This window comes from Myotis daubentonii, chromosome 9 (genome assembly GCF_963259705.1).
Source record: "Myotis daubentonii chromosome 9, mMyoDau2.1, whole genome shotgun sequence".
Taxonomy (NCBI): domain Eukaryota; kingdom Metazoa; phylum Chordata; class Mammalia; order Chiroptera; family Vespertilionidae; genus Myotis; species Myotis daubentonii.
In genome coordinates, this window is record NC_081848.1 from 2,450,155 (window position 1) to 2,470,797 (window position 20,643).

The 20,643-nt window shown below is 45.3% G+C and overlaps 1 protein-coding gene across 3 annotated transcripts in view; it reads right to left on the reverse strand.

Moving 5' to 3' along the window:
• The window catches only part of CBL (Cbl proto-oncogene), a 98,552-nt gene that overhangs the window by 9,018 nt on the left and 68,891 nt on the right, over positions 1–20,643 (reverse strand). For all 3 annotated transcript variants that reach the window (XM_059707620.1, XM_059707618.1, XM_059707621.1), the window contains 2 exons: positions 18,468–18,562; positions 738–878 (listed from right to left, as the gene is read on the reverse strand). In XM_059707620.1, the coding sequence (XP_059563603.1) occupies positions 738–878; positions 18,468–18,562 (236 nt within the window). The remainder of the gene's footprint in view (positions 1–737; positions 879–18,467; positions 18,563–20,643) is intronic.

Here is a 20,643-nt window from a genome sequence, read left to right on the forward strand (position 1 = left end):
GCAGACCCACTGAGACCCAACCACTCCCTGCTGCTCTGGACCCTGACCATCAGGCGGCACTGTCCTTTCACCCAGGGTCACTGCGAGGCGGGGAAATCCACTCCTGTGTGCGTAACGGGTGTGTGTGTGTGTGAGGGTAACGGGTGTGTGTGTGTGTGAGGGTGACAGGGGTGTGTGTGTGTGAGGGTGACAGGGGTGTGTGTGTGTGAGGGTAACGGGTGTGTGTGCGAGGGTGCTGTGGTGTGTGTGTGTGTGGTGTGTGTTGTGTGTACGTTGTGAGGGTGCTGTGGTGTGTGTGTGTGCGCGTGTGCTGTGGTGTGTGTGAGGGTGCTGTGGTGTGTGTGTGTGTGCGCGTGTGCTGTGGTGTGTGTGAGGGTGCTTTGGTGTGTGTGTGTGTGCACACGCGTGTGCTGTGGTGTGAGGGTGCTGTGGTGTGTGTGCGCGCACAAGTGTGCTGTGGTGTGTGTGCGCGCGCGTGTGTGCTGTGTTGTGTGTGTGTGTGAGGGTGCTGTGGTGTGTGTGTGTGCGCGTGTGCTGTGGTGTGTGTGTGTGCACACTGTGGTGTGTGCGTGTGTGCGCGCGCGTGCTGTGGTGTGTGCGTGCGCGCACGCGCGCTGTGGTGTGGAGGAAACAGAAGCGGATTTGCTTAAGCTGTGAGCAGGCTGAAGCCTGAGCGGGGACTGGGGCTCGCGTGCACTGCGAGGCAGCAGGGGGCAAGCGGGCAGCTGGGAACCCACCGTAGGCTCGGGGCGGTCTCGAAGGGCTGCTTCCCCTCCGGCGTCTGAAGGCCCAGGGGCCTCGAGGAGGGAGTCATGTACTCGGCGTCCTCCTCGCTCTCACGCTGCGCCCCGGGCAACAGCGTGGGCACAGGAAGAGGCCTGGAAGAGGAATAAACGCAGAAAAAGAAAAGAAGCTGGAAAACCTCTGAGTGTGAAACAAGGTTCACAACCACCACAGCTCCAATGTGAGAGCCAAACAGGCGCCAGCAGGGGACTCTTCCCCTCCGGGCCCAGGGGCCTGCGGACAGCACACTCCTCCGGGGGGTGGGGCGGCACAGGGTAAGTGGTGATGGACGGAGAGCTGGCCCAGGTGGGGAACACACTGTGTGCAGAGGACGTGCTGTTGGCTGTGCACCTGAAGCCTGTATAATTCTGCGAACCAGGGTCACCCCGATAAACTCTATGGAGGGGAAATGTTAATAAAAACACACTAACTTCCATTTCACTTTTAAATGGCCAAGGCGAGCTGCGTGCACTGGGAGAGGCTCTGTGCAGGGAGCCGGCCCCGCACCGGGCCATCCCTGACCGCACACCTCAGCTCCAACACCTCCTTGCTGAAAGCTTTCTCATATATCATCTTGTAGCATAAGCAGTTTCCTACTCATACTGTGCAAGAAAAATAGGAAATAAAAAGATATAAAGTGCCATGGCCGTCAGCGTCAAACCTGGGACCACCCCCAGTTCCCAGGCCCTGGCCTTCCGGGATCTGGCCCCTGCACTCACACATAATTCTCAAATATTAACGAAACTCCGCCTGTCACCCCACTCTCTAAGACTAAGCAAAGAGGAATCAACATGAAAGAGACAACACAACCCCGCAATCCTGTGAGAAACACACGGGGAGCACAACTGCTCCTGGTGATAGGAGTTAGTGAGTTTCTCCTCCCTCCTCACTGTGCTTTTTTGCACATTCTAAATATTCTAAAAAACACCTACTGGATTTGTCAGTCAGTGTTTACTTGATGTTTAGTTTGCCTAATTGTAAAAGCAAAAGCTGCTTATTAAAAACACTTAAATGCTACAGAAACCTAACAGAGGACCATCCCCTATAATCTCACTTCAGAGTTTTTCTTTCTTTTTTTTTTTTTAAATATATTTTATTGATTCTTTACAGAGAGGAAGGGAGAGAGACAGAGAGTTAGAAACATCGATGAGAGAGAAACATCGATCAGCCGCCTCCTGCACATCTCCCACTGGGGATGTGCCCGCAACCCAGGTACATGCCCCCGACCGGAATCAAACCTGGGACCTTTCAGTCCGCAGGCTGACACTCTATCCACTGAGCCAAACCGGTTTCGGCCAGAGTTTTTCCTATTTCTTCCTATTATGTTTATTATTTGTGCATTGCATGCTAGTTTTGAAGTAGAACTGTATTGGTATCTACAATGTGCCTGGAGATGCATCAATAAAGTAAGAAAGATTGACGGATGGGTAAAAATACAGATAGATAAATGTGTGATAAAACAAGCATAATAAAATACTAATGGTAGAACCTAGGCCAGCCGTGGGCAAACTACGGCCCGCTTGAAATGAATAAAACTGAAAAAAAAAAAAAGACCATACCCTTCTATGTAATGATGTTTACTTTGAATTTATATTAGTTCACACAAACACTCCATCCATACTTTTGTTCCGGCCCTCCGGTCCAGTTTAAGAACCCATTGTGGCCCTCGAGTCAAAAAGTTTGCCCACCCCTGACCTAGGCGGTGAATATACGAATGTTCACTGTAAAAAATCTTTGGCTCTTGCTCAGCTGGTGTGGCTCAGTGGTTGAGCATCAACCTATGAACCAGGAGGTCACATTTCAATTCCCAATCAGGGCACATGCCTGGGTTGTGGGCTCAATCCCCAGTAGGGGATGTGCAGAAGACAACAAATCAATGATTCTCATCATTGATGTTTCTATCTCTCTGTCTCTCTCCCTTCTTCTCTGAAATAAATAAAAGTATGTTTTTAAAAAATCTTTCACTCTTACTCTATGTTTTAAAACTTTTCATAATAAAATGTTTGGGGGAGGGGGGGCAACCCATAAAGATTAGCAAAAAAAACAACAAGTATTGGTGAAGATGTAGGAAAAAGGGTATTTTCTTTTTTAAATGGATAATTTCTTATAAATATACTAGGGGCCCGGTGCACGAAATTCGTGCACTGGGTGTGTGTGGAGGGGAGTGTCCCTCAGCCCAGCCTGCCCCCTCTCACATACTGGGAGCCCTCAGGCGTTGACCCCCATCACCTTCCAATCGCAGGATCAGCCCCTTGCCCAGCCTGACGCCTGGGCCAGAGGCGTCAGGCCTGGGCAGGGGACCCTCATTTCCCCCCCATCACTGGTTCTGCCCCCAGCCCAGGCCTGATGCCTCTGGCCCAGGCGTCAGGCCTAGGCAGGGGACGCCCAGACCCCTCCGATTGCTGGCTCTGCCCCTTGCCCAGGCCTGACGCCTCCACCAGAGGTGTCAGGCTTGGACAGGGGACCCCCATCTCCCCCCAATCACTGGCTCTGGCCCCCGCCCAGGCCTGATGCCTCGGCCAGAGGAGTTGACCCTCATCACCCTCCAATCACCAATCACCGGATCGGCCCCTTGACCAGGCCTGAGGCCTCCGGCAGAGGTGTCAGGCCTGGGCAGGGGACCCCCAGCTCCCCGCGGTTGCAGGCTCCACCCCTGCCCAGGCCTAACGCCTCTGGCCTAGGCGTCCGGCCCGGGCAGTGGGGACCTGCAGCTGCAGCGGCCCCGCAATCGTGGGCTTCGCTTTAGGCCCAGGCAAGGGACCCCTAGCTCCTGGGACTGCCAGCTTCGACCGTGCCCAGGTCCCATCACTGGCTCCACCCCTACTTCCTGCTATCACTGGCCAGGGCGGAAAAGGCACCTGATTCTCCGATCATGGCTGGGGGGCCCCCAGCTCTTAGCTCCCCCCTGGGTTTCCGATCACTGTCAGTGGCAGGGGGCTTCTTCCTGCTTTCCCTTTCGCCTCCCTGCATTGTGCCTACATATGCAAATTAACCGCCATCTTGTTGGCAGTTAACTGCCAATCTTAGTTGGCAGTTAATTTGCATATAGCCCTGATTAGCCAATGAAAAGGGTATCGCCGTACGCCAATTACCATTTTTCTCTTTTATTAGTGTAGATGCTATAACTTTTCTGGAGTGTAATTCAGCAAAAGTATTTAACCAAATATGCAAACCCTTATACTCAGAAATTCCATTTCTAGGAATTTCCTTGAGGAAATAATCAAGAAGGTCCACCATAGCATTATTTATACTAAAACAACCGGCAACAACCTGTCAAATAACAATGAGCTGACCACATTTTAACCCGCCCCGCCCTTCCCCCCACACCCGACTGAAGCTGACTGTGTCCCTTAGCGCCTCAGAGGCCTCTGCCCTGCACAGTAGGTCTTATCTGTTCCCACAGGGAGAGCGCACTTAGGTCAGCTCCTCTGCCTTTTTTTTCCAGCTCCCTTTTCAGCTGCTCTGCTTTGTGAGCAACTGAAATAATCTGAAAATCACTGCAGTAGAGGAATATGTAATGACATTCTAAGATGTTTGAGATACTCCTAGTGAAAAGCAGCATGTGCAGTATGACCCTGCACACATGGAACAGCAGTGAACACACAGCACATGCTCACTGAGGTAAGGCTACGGATGACTTCCGTTTCTTCAGCATTGCTTGTCTGTACTTTCTATATATTCTTCACTTAGCACGATACTTCCATAAAAAGAAAGAAGTCATTACAAGGGCAATAAAATTTTAAATTATAATTCTTTTTGTTGATGAGTTACTCTATATAATAAAGTATAATATGCTAATTAGACCGGACAGTCAAACGACCTTCCGGACGAAGCCGGGGCTACGAGGGCCAAGCCCCTTGCACCATTTCGTGCATCGGGACTCTAGTCTAATAATAATAAAAGTGTAGTATGCTAATTAGACCGGATGTCCTTCCAGACGACTTTCCAGATGAAGCCGGTGCTGCAAGGGAAGCCAGTGCCGGCAGCCGGGGGAAGGAAGGCCTACTCTTGCACGAATTTCGTGCATCAGGCCTCTAGTAAAAACATAAAAATGCACCTCCTCATTAAGCATTCTGCCAACACATATTTTATTTTTTAAATATATTTTTTTATTGATTTCAGAGAGGAAGGGAGAGGGAGAGAGCTAGAAACATCAATGAGGAGAGAGAACCACTGACTGGCTGCCTCCTGCACGCTCCCTATTGGGGATCGAGCCTGCAACCCCAGGCATGTGTTCTGACCGGAATCGAATCCCGGATCTTCGGTCCACAGGCCGACACTCTACCCACTGACCCACACCAGCCAGGGCCCAGCACATATTTTAAAACATTCACCATCTTTAGTCACAAAAATTCTACTTTGGCTGCATCTCTGATTATGTAAAAAAAGTTCTTCAAAACAAATTTATTACAGTAAAGCTTTTAAACAAAATAAATACACAACAATAGGGGAATAACTAAAATATGTGATAGTAATAGTCACATTATATATGTAATCATTAAAAGTACAGATTTTTAAAAAATATATATTTTATTGATATTTTACAGAGAGGAAGGGAGAGAGATAGAGAGTTAGAAACATCGATGAGAGAGAAACATCGATCAGCTGCCTCTTGCACATCTCCTACTGGGGATGTGCCCGCAACCAAGGTACATACCCTTGACCAGAATCGAACCCGGGACCTTTCAGTCTGCAGGCCGAAGCTCTATTCACTGAGCCAAACCGGTTTTGGCAAAAGTACAGATTTTGAAGAACTTTTTAAATAGGGAGAAATGCCCAAGATATAATGCTAAAAAAGGAGAGAATATAAAACTCTATCTTGATCTAAAACATATATACATTTTACATGTTTACAGCCACGGCCAAGCAATAAGCTATCTAACCATCTGCCTAGAACAGCCAACTAAAGAAGCACGATAAAATACAAAAGAAAGAAGGCACTGGGAGAGAAAGCTGAGAACCCTATGATCTCACTCATGTGCGGGATATAAAACGGAAACTCGCGGACAAAAACAGCCGTGTGGTGGGGGCCAGAGCGAAGGGGTATGGGTGTGGGGAGAAGGGGGCCTAATATGAGGTGACAGGAAGTGATGTGACTCTGGTGGTAGGGACACCATGCACTACAGATCTGGTCACACAGAAACCCACACCTGAAACCTGCATGCTCATGGTGACCAATGTCATCCCAATCGACTGAAACAGAAGGCTCTGAGAGCAACCGCACAGCCAGCGCTTGCGAGGCGGCCGGGCTCCGAGAGGAGAGCACAGTGCCGGAAGCACCAACTGCACCCGGGGTTTCCAGGTGGTTTCAACGGGCTGGGAATTCGGGGTCTCAGGATGGCCCATCTGTGAGGGCCAACAATCCTGGAGAAAGGAGGAGCAGAGGAGGAGAGTTAAACTGTGCTGCAGGGTCCCTGGAGTCATGCTGACCCCTGACCCGTGTGCCTGGAGTCATGCTGACCCCTGACCCGTGTGTCTGGAGTCATGCTGACCCCGGGCTTGTGTGCCTGGAGGTGGCTTCTGGTTCCTCAGATGACAGCAGCTGCCAAGGAGGAGCAGATGCTGGCTGTGCTGTCAGCTGGATAACAGGCAGGCCTCTCCAATAACCACGTGTTCAATAAGAGAGGAGAGTGGGGAATTTTTATTAGAAAACTAAAATCAATACATTTTTGAAAATGACATGGAAATTCTAGAACCCAAAATTATTCTATCTAGCCCTAGCCAGTGTGGCTCAATGGATAGAGCTCGGCCTGTGGACTGAAGGGTCCCGGGTTCGATTCCGGTCAAGGGCATGTACCTCAGTTGCAGGCTCCTCCCCACCCTGGACCCTGGTTGGGGCTTGTGCAGGAGGCAACCAATCGATGCGTTTCTCTCACATTGATGTTTCTATCTTTCCCTCTCCCTTCCACTCTCCCTAAGAATCAATGGGAAAATAGCCTCAGATGAGGATTAAAAAACAAAACAAAACCGCCCTAACCGGTTTGGCTCAGTGGATGGAGTGTCGGCCTGCGGACTGAAGGGTCCCAGGTTCGATTCCAGTCAAGGGCATGTACCTTGGTTGTGGGCACATCCCCAGTAGGAGGTGTGGAGGAGGCAGCTGATGGATGTTTCTCTCTCATTGATGTTTCTAACTCTCTATCCCTCTCCCTTCCTCTCTGTAAAAAATCAATAATTTTTTTTTTAAACCCATAGTATCTGAAAATACAAATTCAACAGATGGACTTAGGGCAGATTAAACACTGCAAAATGATAAAGGAAGTTGGAATATAGCAGGAACTATTCCGAGTAAAGAGGAAAAAAAGAAAACAGATATGAGTACACCACCTGTTAGGAATGGCGCCAAGCGGCCCCTCAGGTGACAGGTGTCCCAGCAGGGGAGGAAAAGAGACTGCACTACTCAGGCTACTGAAGAAGCAGTGGGCGAGAATTTTCTAAGACATTCACATCGAACCACAAAAAGCAGTAAAGCCCACACACCTCAAGGACGTTCAGAAAACTGCTGGGATCCAACGACAAGGTGCCGAGGGGAGAACCGCTTTTAGGGGAGCACACGGAGGCCGGGCGCTGCTCTTGTAAAGCGCCTACGACAGTAACTCTAGCGCAATGCTCTACGCGGGGAAAATATCTTTCAAAAACGCTAAAGTGAAATGAAAGATTTTCTGTCAAACAGAAGGTGTTTTCCATCAAACAAAATCTGGGAGCATTCACTGGTGGGAGACACATACAGGCCCCCCCCCCCCCCCCAACGCCTGTACGTTCCGTCTGTCTCTAAAGGAAGCGCTTTGGGCAGAAGGAAAAGATCCAGACGGAAGCCTGGCAAAGCAGTACGGGCTGGAGAGTAAGTCTGTGGGAAACTTCATGTACGGAAAGTGTGAAGAGCCAGACCCTACTGAGTCCAGGGTGCATGAAGGGAGTGTGCAGGATAACTATTAAAAAGAATAATTAAAGGGGGAAACGTTAAAGGTACTTTGAGAAAGTAGAAAAATGAACCAAGAACATATGGGAAAAGAATGAAAACAAATATTCCAATTATTATAAGGCAAAGGATGCTAGACTGGACTTAAGGGAAAATGTATATGCTGTTTATAAAAATGCCCCTTACGTGCAAGAACACAGAAAAACAGAAAGTAGAAGGATGGTCAAAGGTCATAGAAACACCAACTAAAGGAGATCTGATGTAGCTATTCTATTCTAGTTTATTTTTTAAATATAGATTTATTGATTTCGGAGAGGAAGGGAGAAACATCAATGATCATGGTGAAGAATCTTTCACTGCGCAAACAAAAAACTATGGAAATTAAGAAATATAGTTTTTAAACAGCCAATTGATCAAAGGAGAAATTGCAAGAGAAATTAGAAAATATTTAGAGGAGAATAAAAAGGAAAATCACGAACCAAAAGTATGGGACTCAGTGAAAGTAGTGCTAAGGGGTAAATTTATAGCTGTAAATGTTTGTTAAAAAACAGGACTAGCCTTAGCTAGTTTAGCTCAGTGGATAGAATGGAGGCCTGTGGACTGAAGGGTCCCGGGTTCGATCCTGGTCAAGGGCACATGCCCTGTTTCGGGCTCCATCCACGGTAGGGGGCATGCAGAAAGCAGCTGATCAATGATTCTCTCTCATCATTGATGTTTCTCTCTCTCTCACTCTCTCCATTCCTCTCTGAAATCAATAAAAACATATTTTAAAAAAAACATGACACAACAGGACTAATCTGCCCTGGCCAGTGTTTCTCAGTGGTTACAGTGTAACCCCAAAGGGTCACCAGTTCAATTCCAGGTCAAGGGCACATACTGGGGTTGCAGGATTGGTCCTAGGATACGTGGAGGAGACAACTCATCGATGGGTCTCTCTCACATCAATGTTTATCTGTCTGTCTCTCTCCCCCCGCCCTCCTCCCACTCTTTCTAAAAACCAATGGGAAAAATATCCTTGAGTGAGGATTAACAAAACAAAACCAGGAAGATCTCAAATCAACAACTGAACTGCAATTGAAAAAAAATTTATTTTAAAACTGCATTACTGGCATAAAGACAGACATACAGAAACAAATAGAAAGCCTAGAAATAAACCCTCACATATATGGTCAAATGATTTTTGTCAAGGGTACTAAGACAATTCAATGAAGAAAGGACAGTGTTTTCAACAAATGGTGCTAGGAACACTGTTTATCCACATGCAAAAGAATGAAGTTGGACCCTAACACCATAATCAAAAGTTAACTCAAGTCTGGCCAGTGGGACTCAGTGGTTGAGCATCGACCTATGAACCAGGAATTCATGGTTGGATTCCCGATCAGGGCATATGCCCAGGTTGCGGGCTTGATCCCCAGTAGGGGGCATGCAGGAGGCAGCTGATCAATGATTTTCTCTCATCATTGATGTTTCTATCCCTCTCTCCCTTCCATATATTAAAAAAAAATGAAGCAAGGACCTAAATGTAAGACCTAAAACTAAATAAATCCTATATAATAAAAGGCTAATATGCAAATTGTCCCCTTGGGAATTTGACCAACCCAGAGCTCAACTGCTCATTATGACATGCACTGACAACCAGGGGGCGGCACGGAATGATGGAAGACCCCGGCCGGCGGGCAGCAGCCACGGGAAGAAAGGCCTCAATCGGCCCTGATTGCCAGCCAAGCCTAGGGACCCTACCCTCGCACTAATTTCGTGCACCGGGCCTCTAGTTCTAAAATAAAACATTTAGAAGAAAACATAGGACAAAAACTTCATGACATTGGACTTGGTAGTGATCTTGGAAATGACACCAAAGGCACAGGTAACGAAAGAAAAAATAGACAAAGTGGTCTTCATGAAAGTTTTTTTGCATCAAGACCGAAATGGCAACCCATAGAATGGGAGAAAATGTTTGCAAATCATATATATGATAAGGGATTAATATCCAGGATAAGAAGAGAACTTCTAAAATTCAACACAAACAACCTGATTAAAAAAATGGTCAATGGGAGGAACCAAGATGGCAGTGTAGGTAAATGCCAGTACTCGCCTCCTCCCACAACCACATCAAAATAACAACTAAAATACAGAACCATCATTCAGAACCACCTGAAAGCTGGATGAATGGAATTCCTACAACTAGAGAAGAAAATACAGAGACTGGTAGGAGGGGCAGAGGTGTAAAATGGGCTGGTGGAACACTCACATGTGCCCTTTCTTTTTCCTTCTCTCTTTCTTTCTTTACATATATATTTGGGTCCTCTCTCTCTTAATGAATCTGGCTAATGGTTTATCAATTTTATTTATCCTTTCAAAGAACTAGGTCTTGGTTTCATTGATTTTTTTTTTTTTTTTTAGTCTCTATGTTATTTATTTCTGCTCTAATCTTTATTATTTCCTTCCTTATACTTACCCTGGGCTTTTCTTGTTGTCCTCTTTCTAGTTCTTTAAGTTGTAGGGTTAAATAGTTTATTGCTGAATTTTCTTGTTCTTTGAGGTAGGCCTGTAGTGCTATGAACTTCCCTCTCAGGACTGTTTTTGCTGTGTCCCAGAGATTTTGGGTTGTTGGGTGTTCATTTTCATTTGTTTCCAGGAAGTTTTTTATTTCTTTCTTGAACTCTTTGGTACCCATTCATCTATACTAATAAAAAGGTAATATGCAAATTGGTTGGGACATCCTCACGCAACAACTGAATAGTAGGCTGCGTGGGGCGACCAGGCAGGTGGGGGGGGAGGGGTGGAGGCAACCAGGATGGCAGGGGCGGGGAGGATAGTTAGGGGTGACCCAGCTGGCAGGGGGGGCAGTTATAGGTGATCAGGCCAGTAGGCAGAGGCTGTTGGGGCGATCAGGCAGACAGGCAGGTGAGCGGTTAGGAGCCAGTGGTCCTGGATTGGAGAGGGTGCAGGCTGGGCTGAGGGGACCCCCCATGCACAAATTTTATGCACCAGACCTCTAGTTGTTTAATAACATGTTATTAGCCTCCATGTGTTTGAATGTTTCTGAATGTTTTTACTGTAGTTGATTTCTAATTTCATTCCACTGAGAAGATGCTTGATATTATTTCAATTTTCTTAAACTTGTAGAGACTTGCTTTGTGTCTTAACATGTGGTCTATATTTGTGAATGACCCATGTGCACTTGAAAAGAATGTATATTCTGCTGCATTGGGGAGAAATGTTCTATAAATGTCAATTAAATCCATCTAATCCAGTGTGTCCTTTAGAGTCACTGTTTCCTTAAGTTTTTGTCTGGAAGATCTATCCAGTGAAGTCAGCGGGGTGTTAAAGTCCCCTACTATGACTGTATTGTCAATCTCTCTGTTAAAGGCCTCTAGAAGTTTTATTTATATATTTAGGTGCACCTATACTAGGTGCATATATGTTTACCAGGGTTACATCCTCTTATTGGATCAATCCCTTTAGTACTATGTAGTGACCTTCGTTGTCTCTTATGATGGCCTTCATTTTAAAGTCTATTTTGTTGGATATGAGTATTGCTACTCCAGCTTTTTTTTCTTTCCTATTTACATGGGAAATTTTTTTTTCCCATCCCTTCACTCTCATCCTGTGTGTGTCTTTTGTTGAGGTAGGTCTCTTGTAGACAGCATGTAGTTGGGTCATGTTTTTGTATCCATTCTGCTACCCTACGCCTTTTGACTGGAGCATTTAATCCATTTACATTTAGGGTTATTATTGAGAGGTACTTATTTATTGCCATTTTAGTTCTGTATGGCTAGGTTTCTCTCTCTGTTTCTTCTTCTCATTACAGCAATCCCTTTAGCATTTCTTGTAATGCTGGCTTGGAGGTGATGTACTCTTTTAGCCTCTTTTTGTCTGGGAAGCTCTTTATTTCACCATCTATTTTGAATGATAGCCTTGCTAGATCTAGTAATCTTGGTTTCAAGATCCTTGCTCTTTATTACCTTGAGTACTTCATGCCATTCCCTTCTGGCCTGTAGAGTTTCTAATGAGCAATCAGGTGTCAGCCTTATGGGAACTCCTTTGTAGGTAACAGTTTTCTCTTGCTGCCTTTAAGATTCTCTCTGTCTTTAATTTTTGGGATTTTAATTATGATGTGTCTGGGTGTGGGCCTGTTTGGGTTCTTCTTGCTTGGGGTTCTCTGTGCCTCCTGAACTTGTGTGACTTTTTCATTTACCAGGTTAGGGGAGTTTTCTGCCATTATTTATTCAAACATGTTCTCTAACCCTATCTTTCTGGCACACCTCCTATGTGAATATTGTTATGTTTCACGTTGTCTCACAGCTCTATTAAATTGTCCTTCTGTTGCCGAAACCGGTTTGGCTCAGTGGATAGAGCTTCGGCCTGCGGACTGAAAGGTCCCAGGTTCGATTCTGGTCAAGGGCATGTACCTGGGTTGCGGGCACATCCCCAGTAGGAGATGTGCAGGAGGCAGCTGATCGATGTTCCTCTCTCATCGATGTTTCTAACTCTCTATCTCTCTCCCTTCCTCTCTGTAAAAAGTCAATAAAATATATTAAAAAAATAAATAAATAAATAAATTGTCCTTCTGTTTTTTAATAGGGTTTTATTTTATTTTTTTTTTTTTTAATTTTTTTTTTTTTTTTAAAATATATATTTTATTGATTTTTCACAGAGAGGAGGGGAGAGCGATAGAGAGTTAGAAACATCGATGAGAGAGAAACATCGATCAGCTGCCTCTCGCACGCCCCCCACTGGGGATGTGCCCGCAACCAAGGCACATGCCCTTGACCGGAATCGAACCCGGGACCCCTGAGTCCGCAGGCCGACGCTCTATCCGCTGAGCCAAACCGGTCAGGGCGGTTTTATTTTTTTCATTTTGGTTCTCTGATTGAGTGATTTTTTTCAACCCTGTCTTCTAATTCACTGATTCGATCCTCAGCTTCCCCTAATCGGCTGTATATTCCTTCCAATGTGTTCTTTTTTTTTTTTTTTTAAATATATTTTATTGATTTTTTATAGAGAGGAAGGGAGAGGGATAGAGAGTTAGAAACACCGATGAGAGAGAAACATCGATCAGTTGCCTCCTGCACATCTCCCACTGGGGACGTGCCCACAACCAAGGTACATGCCCTTGACCGGAATCGAACTCGGGACCTTTCAGTCCGCAGGCTGACGCTTTATTCACTGAGCCAAACCGGCCAGGGCTCCAATGTGTTCTTTATGTTTGCTGTGTAATACTTTATCTCAGACTGCTCTTTTTTTATAGTTACTATATCTTTTTTCATGCTGTTGAGCATCTTCACCATCATTATTCTGAACTCTGTTTCAGATAAATTTCTTAGCTCTGTTTCATTTATCTATTCTGGAGAATTCTCTAGGTCTTTCAATTGGGAGTTGTTTCTTTGTCTCCTCATTGTGGCTGTCTTTCTGGGTTTGTGACTATGTATTAGGTAGATCTGCTACGCCTCTCAAGCTCCAGTGCAGGATAGTGTCAAATGCTGTTTCTAATTAGATCAGGCAAAGACTCAAAGCCTCCAGAGACTGCCTGCCTATAGACTGATAGGATTCCAATTTGAAGTGCCCCCAGGCAATCATCTTCAGGTGTGGCGATAGTTTTTTTCAACAGGGTGGGGCAGTGGCTTCTGCCTGGAGGCTAATTGTTATTTTTGGTCTCTTAAGAGTGACCTGAGGGCAAGGTGTTTTCCAATAGGCTGAGTCAACTGTCTTCCCCTAGGCAAGGTAAATATTTGTTTGGCAAAGATGTCCTCTGCTGTGTGAAGGAATGACTCAGCCCAGGAAACTGGCGGTGTCTGCCTTCTGAGCGCTATCCCCCCCGAGTCCCCAGTCCTGTTCACACAGCTCCAATCCATGTTGCCCTCCTTCTGCCGGAGCACAAGGTGGGTGGCTCCATAGGGAATTTTGTGCGTTGGCCCTTTAAGAGGGCACCTGAATTTTCAGCCCTCTCTCCATGGCAGACAGCAACTCTGTTGCTTTTCACAGTCAAATGTTATGTGGGTACCCTCCTCAGATTTGGTGCTCTCTGCTGGGGAGCCCAGCTTGGCAATTAGATCCCAGAGTTCTCAGTTGCAACCCCCCACAGTTGAGGTATCTCTCTGGAACTTCAGTTGCTGTCTGTGGCGCCTGGCCAGCCCTTTCGTGCTTCCGCCCCTCCTACCAGTCTCTATGCAATCTCCACTTTCCGTCCTCAGGTTTCAGGGTTGTCTCCTGCGAGTCTTCCACTGATTATTCAGAAAATTTTTCTGTATTTTAGTTGTAATTCCAGTTTGTTCCTGGGAGCATGTTCGTGCAGTATCCACTTACTCTGCTGTCATTTTTAATCCTCTCTGTGTGCCCTTTTTATTGATCAGGAGGGTGATCTCGGCTGCAGAGGCCTCCCACAAGGAGCAATGGGTCCCAGCCTGACACCAGACCCCCAGCCCAGGGTACCAGAGCTGGGAAGAGAAGTCCCCATAACTTTGTGCTGTAAAAACCAGTGGGGATTGTGGCTGAGTGACAAGGAAGCTGCTGGAGACCCAGGCAGTTCTGCTTAAAGAGCCAGTACACAAACTTACTCAGACACGATCCCTCTGAGCTCCAGTGCCAGGTGGCTTTGGAGGACCCAGGGATGTATAAGGAGGCACTGGATTGTCTGGCACCATGGCAGGAACTCAGCGGCGGATTTCTTCCAGACAAGGAGTTCTTGCAGGGGTCATTGTTCCTGTGCTGGGACCACCCCCGTTGCAGAGCTGACTGGAAGCCATATCTGAGTTTCCATCAGCCTGGCTCACACTGTTCACTCTGCCCTGGTAATTCCCTGAGACCCCGACCCACCCAAGTTGTTTGCAGCAGCTTTTCCATATCAATTTACTATCCTGACTCAGGCTTCAGACTTTGCTAAAATTCTCTCAAATAAGCAGCAGTTGGAGTCAGCGTGCCTCAAACCTATCAGTAAAAGGCCAAGACCCAGCACTAGCACCAGCCTGCCTTGCTTCATAGCTTGACCTCGCATAGGCACTTCACAAGCCCGATACAAGTAGCAGCCATCTGTGGATTTCTCTGTAGCTCCTGCCCAGTGGCCTCAGGCAGTGGCTGACTTTGCACCTCTCGGGAGGCCCCAGAGCCAGTGCACCCTGTGGACAGCTTCAGACCACACCAGATTACAACTCTACACATCCACCAGTGACACACTCAAGGGGCAGACTCAGTGAGCACAAAAGCCCCACTGAAGCAAGTCCTAATCCATAGGGGTGTCTCCTATACTACAGCTCTCCCACTGTAGTCCCAGCCAATCCTCACAGCCAATTGGCCTGGAGGTCAATTCCTCCCAGTGACACCAACAGCAATCAAGTCTCAACTACAATAAGACTGTGCACACAGCCCACAAAAGGGTGCACCTAGAGTGCCCAGCTCAGGTGACTGTGGAGGCTGAGCCACTGGGCCCTACAGGACACCCATACAAGTCCACTCAACCAACTCCAGGAGACGTAGCAGGTCTACCTAATACATAGAAACAAACACAAGGAAGCAGCCAAAATGCAGAGACAAAAAAATATGTCACAAATGAAAGAAATGGAAGCAAGCAAATTACTGGATACAGAGTTCAAAACCATGGTTATAAGGTTACTCAAGGACCTTAATGAGAGCTTCAGTTGACTCAAAGAGAACTTCAAGGGATTTAGTGAGGCTTTCAAGGATCTTGGTGAGAATGTCAAAGACATGAAAAATGATGAGTCTGAATATACTTTCTGAAATAGAGAATAATTTACAGGGATTCAATAGGAGAGGATTCCAAGAAACAAATCAATTATTTGGAATATGAGGAAGCAAAAAACATCCAAGCAGAAGAGAAAAAAGAGAAATAATACAAAAATATGAAGATAGTGTAAAGAGCCTCTGGGACAACTTCAAGCATAACAACATTCACATTATGGGTTTGCCAGAAGGAGAAGAGAGCAAAATATTGAAAACCAATCTGAAGAAACAATGACAAAAAAAGTACTCTACTGGTGAGAGAAATAGACCTATAAGTCCAGGAAGCACAGAGAGTCCCACAGGAATTCAAAGAGGCCCACACCAAGACACATTATAATTAAAAAGCCAAGAGTTAAAGACAAAGAGAGAGCCCTGGCTGGTTTGGCTCAGTGGATAGAGCATCAGCCTGCGGACTGAAGGGTCCCGGGTTCGATTCCCATCAAAGGCACATGCCTGGGTTGTGGGCTCAGTCCCCAGTAGGGGGCGTGCAGGAGGCAGCCGATCAATGATTCTCTCTCATCATTGATGTTTCTCTCTCTCTCTCTCTCTCCCTCTCCCTTCCTCTCTGAAATCAATAAAAATATATTTAAAAAAAAAAAAGACAAAGAGAGAATCTTAAAAGCAGCAAGAGAAAAGCAGTTAGTTACCTACAAAGGAACACCCATATGACTGTCAGCTGATTTCTCAACAGAAACTTTGCAGGTCAGAAGGGAGTGATAAGAAACATTCAAAGTAATGAAAAGCAAGGACCTATAACCAAGGTTATTCTACCAAGCAAAGCTATCATTTAGACTTGAAGGTCAGATAAAAAGCGTCAGAGACAAGATAAAGCTAAAGGAGTTCATCACCACCAAACCAGTATTAAATGAAATGTTGAAGGGTATGCTTTAAGAAGAGTGAGAAGAAGAAAAAGATAAAAAATATGAACAATAAAGTGGCAATAAATACATATTTATCAACAATGAAATCTATAAATCAAAATAAATGAACAAGGAATCTAATGTACAAAATAAACTGAATAAAATAGAATCAGAGGCATGAAAACATGGAGCAGACTGACGAATCTCACAGAGAAGGGGAGGTGGGAAGAGATTAACCAAAGGTTTTATATGCATACCAGAGGCCCGATGCTAGGGGCTTGGCCCTCACAGCCGCGGCGGCTTGCCTCAGCTCTCATACCCCAGCTTCGTCCAGAGGATGTCTGGAAGTTTGTTTGGCTGTCCAGTCTAATTAGCATATTACATTTTTATTATTATAGATATGTATTACCTATGGACACAGACAATAGGGTGAAGTCCTAGGGTGGGGCAGGAACCAGGTGGAGGGGGGAAACAGGGGGAAAAAAAAGGGGGTTATCTGTAATACCCTTAACAATAAAGATTTGTTTAAAAATGGGCAATGACCTTCAATAGAAACTTCTTTAAAGAAGATATATGAATGACCAATAAGCACATGAAAAGATGCTTAATATCATTAATCATCAGGGAAATGCAAAACAAAATTACCATGCAATACCACCTCACACCCATTAGGATGGCTGCTATAAAAAAATAAAAATAGCCCTAGCTGGTTTGACTCAGTGGATAGAGCATGGGCCTGCGGACTGAAGGGTCCCAGGTTCGATTCCGGTTAAGGCCACATGCCTGGGTTGCAGGCTCGAACCCCAGTGGGGGACATGCAGGAGGCAGCCGATCAGTGATTCCCTCTCATCATTGATATTTCTATCTCTCTCTCCCTCTCCCTTACTCTCTGAAATCAATCAAAAAAATAGAAATAAAAATAAAAAACAGAAAATAACAAGTGTTGGTAAAATTTTGGAGAAATTGGCACCTTTGTGCACCATGGTTGGGGATGTAAAATAGTACAGCTGCTGTGAAAAACAGTATGAAGGTGCCTCAAAAAATTAAAAATAGAATTACCATATGATCCAGCAATTCAACTTCTGGGTATACACCCAAAATAACTGAAAGTAGGGTCTTAAAGAGATAATTGCTCACCCATATTCACAGTAGCGTCATTTGCAATAGCTAAAACAAGAAGAGCCCAAGTGCCCATTGACTAATGAATGGATAAGCAAATGTCACACAGACATACAATAGCATAGCATTCAGCCTTTAAAAGGGAGTGTTCTTCAATAGGCTACAAGATGACGAACCTTGAGGACATTCTGCTGAGTGAAATAAGCCAGTCACAAAAAGCCAGATACTGTATGATTCTACTTACATGAGGTATTTAGAATAATCAAAATCATAAAGACAAAAAGTATAATGGTGGCTGTCAGGGGCTGGCAGAGGGGAAATGAGGATTTATTGTTAACAGGTATAGAGTTAAACAAACTGAAAAGAATTATCGAGATGGTGGTGATCGTTGTACAATGTGAAGTATTTAATTAATAAAACTAAACTATACTAATAAATAGGTCAGATGAAAAATTTAATGTCATGTGTATTTTACCACAAAAAAGCAGGTACCCAAGAATTAAAATTAAAAATAAGAATTAAGAAATTAACTTTTGCCGAAACCGGTTTGGCTCAGTGGATAGAGCGTCGGCCTGCGGACTGAAAGGTCCCGGGTTCGATTCCGGTTAAGGGCATGTACCTGGGTTGCGGGCACTTCCCCAGTGGGGGATGTGCAGGAGGCAGCTGGTCGATGTTTCTCTCTCATCGATGTTTCTGACTCTCTATCTCTCTCCCTTCCTCTCTGTAAAGAATCAATAAAATATATAAAAATAAATAAATAAATAAATAATACATTTAAAAAAAAAAAAAAAGAAATTAACTTTTTTAAAATCAACAAAAACCAAAATTGCTTCTTTGAGAAAATGTAGTAAAACTGATGAACCTCACCCAGCAGGACAGATCTCTGTACATTTACACACAAAAGAATGGGAGGAAACAGTTCAAACATAAACAGGGCGATTTTTATACGTGCAAATGCAGACCCATTTTTACTTTCTTCTGAGTTTACTTTTCTGTAGGTAAATTCTTTAGCAGGACAACTCCACAGTGTGAAATGCAGCTTTTAGACTCACCTGGCAGCCAGGGAATAAATGGCATTGGCCGATGCAGAAGGTTTGATTTTGGGGTGCTCACACTCTGGACCTGCTAATGGGCTGCTATTCATATTCTGGAAAGAAAAGTGTTGAAAAAGGACCTTCTTAATACAGCTAAGCATCTCCTCTTATTAACCTACTGACAATAACAAGAACAGTAATACAGACACAGACCTCACTCCACGCCACACTCAGGTTATTGCATCTAACAAAAGCACAGCTGTTCCAGGCTCTGAAAAGCTCAAATGTAGGGAGACGAGGGAGACAGAGATAAAAAACAAGCCAAGGACTTATGTATTTTTTCTTAATTCTAGAAATACTTGTGAAAACTGTCTACACAAATACCATTTCTAACTTTAAAAACCTATTTTTCTATATTGACACCACCACAAAGTCAACCCTAATCCCTCACTCAGATGCCACTTAAACCTGTCATCCTCCCCTTGCAGTCATTCCTGGCCACAGCATGCCTCAACCTCTCCCTTCTACTTCCATTTTTTCCCTTAGATTTCTAACTACCTGCTGGTCAATTCTTGCTTCAATAGCTCATCTCAAATTCAACATGTCTGTAGCCAGGTTCAAAACCTCAAGGGTGCATGTGCATGTGTGTGGTTTCCTGTCCTGTCCCCACCCACAGACTGCTTTCAAACTTACTGGGTCTTTGTTTCTCACCCTCTCAAGGCTCTGGCTAATCTGGCTGCCCCACCTGCTCACAGACAGCTATTCTCCTTCCTGCTCACTTAGCACCAACTATGGTCCACCCTGTCATTCCTTAAACATTCTCCTAAGCACAGCTGCTTTCCCTTCATCCTGGAATTGTCTTTCCCCAGAATTAGCATGGCTCCCCTCCCCACGCTCCAGGTCTTGGCTTAGCTGTCCCAATGCCCCTTCTGCCCTACTTTTTCTCTACAGCACTCATCCATGTCCAACACCATGTATGTTCTAACTTATCTTTTTTATTTTGTCTTTCCCCTACTAGAATATAGACTTTATAAGGGCAAGAATTTATGTTGAGTGCATAACTGAACCAACAAAAGAATGAACATACCTCTTCCACCCTCAGTTCCAGACCCCTTATAGCTCATGCTTATAGAATGGACCACTAACCTGTCTTTTTTCAATCTATTCTCTATCAATCCATTCTACATACAATTATCGGAATCATCTCTTTATAATTAAAAAATGTTTTTATTTATTTTAGAGAGAAGGGAAGGGAAAGGTAGAGGGAGAGAGGGGGAGATTGTGAGAGAGAGAGACATTGATCATATGTGTGCCCCGACCAGGTATCCAACTGTGAGTGGGACAATGCTCCACCAACCGAGCCACACCGGCCAGGGCGGGCATCTCTTTAAACTGGCATTTTGGTCAAGTCACGCCACTAAGTTAAAACTTTGAAATGCTCCCCATTTCCTACCAAATAAACGTAAATTCTTGTCGGAGGCCCTCTAATCTAGTACTAACGTCCTTTCTAGCCACCTTTCATACTTTGATACATAAAAGTTCTGCTCTACTCAGCCGACCGCTCATCTGTAATACACCGAAGCCTTCCTGGTTGTAGCTCTGCTCTCCTTAGAGCTGGGCACGCTGTGGAAAGAGTCCTTCACATTCAGAAGTCGCTCTTTCCAGGGAGCCCGCACCGTCTGCTCTATCTGGACATAGTTTCTCCTCTAAAGCTTGTGCTTTCATTTACACTTCTCAAGGTGCGCGCACACACACACTTGCGATATTTACAAATATGCCTTACCTGCTCTATAAAAATACACATTTCTTCGGGGTAGGGACTATATTATCTTTGAATCCTATATAAAACCTGTCACAAACACTGGCCCCTTAAAGGTCACCCACAAGTATTTCTCCTTTTTTCTTTTATTAATCCTCACCAAAGGATATTTTTTCCATTTTTAGAAGGGAGGAAGGGCGGGAGGGGTGGGCGCGCACGAGGGGGAGGGGGCGCGCGGCGGGGGTTGGGGGGAGAGAGGTATCTACTGGTTGCCTTCCACATGTGCCCCAACTAGGACCGGGGATCGAACCTGCAACCCAAGCATGTGCCCTTGACCAGAAATGGTACCCTCGACCATGCGGGGCAGGGGCTGATGCTCTAACCACTGAGCACAGGCCAGGCCACAGACACTTCTGAACAGGCTGAGTCATTGCA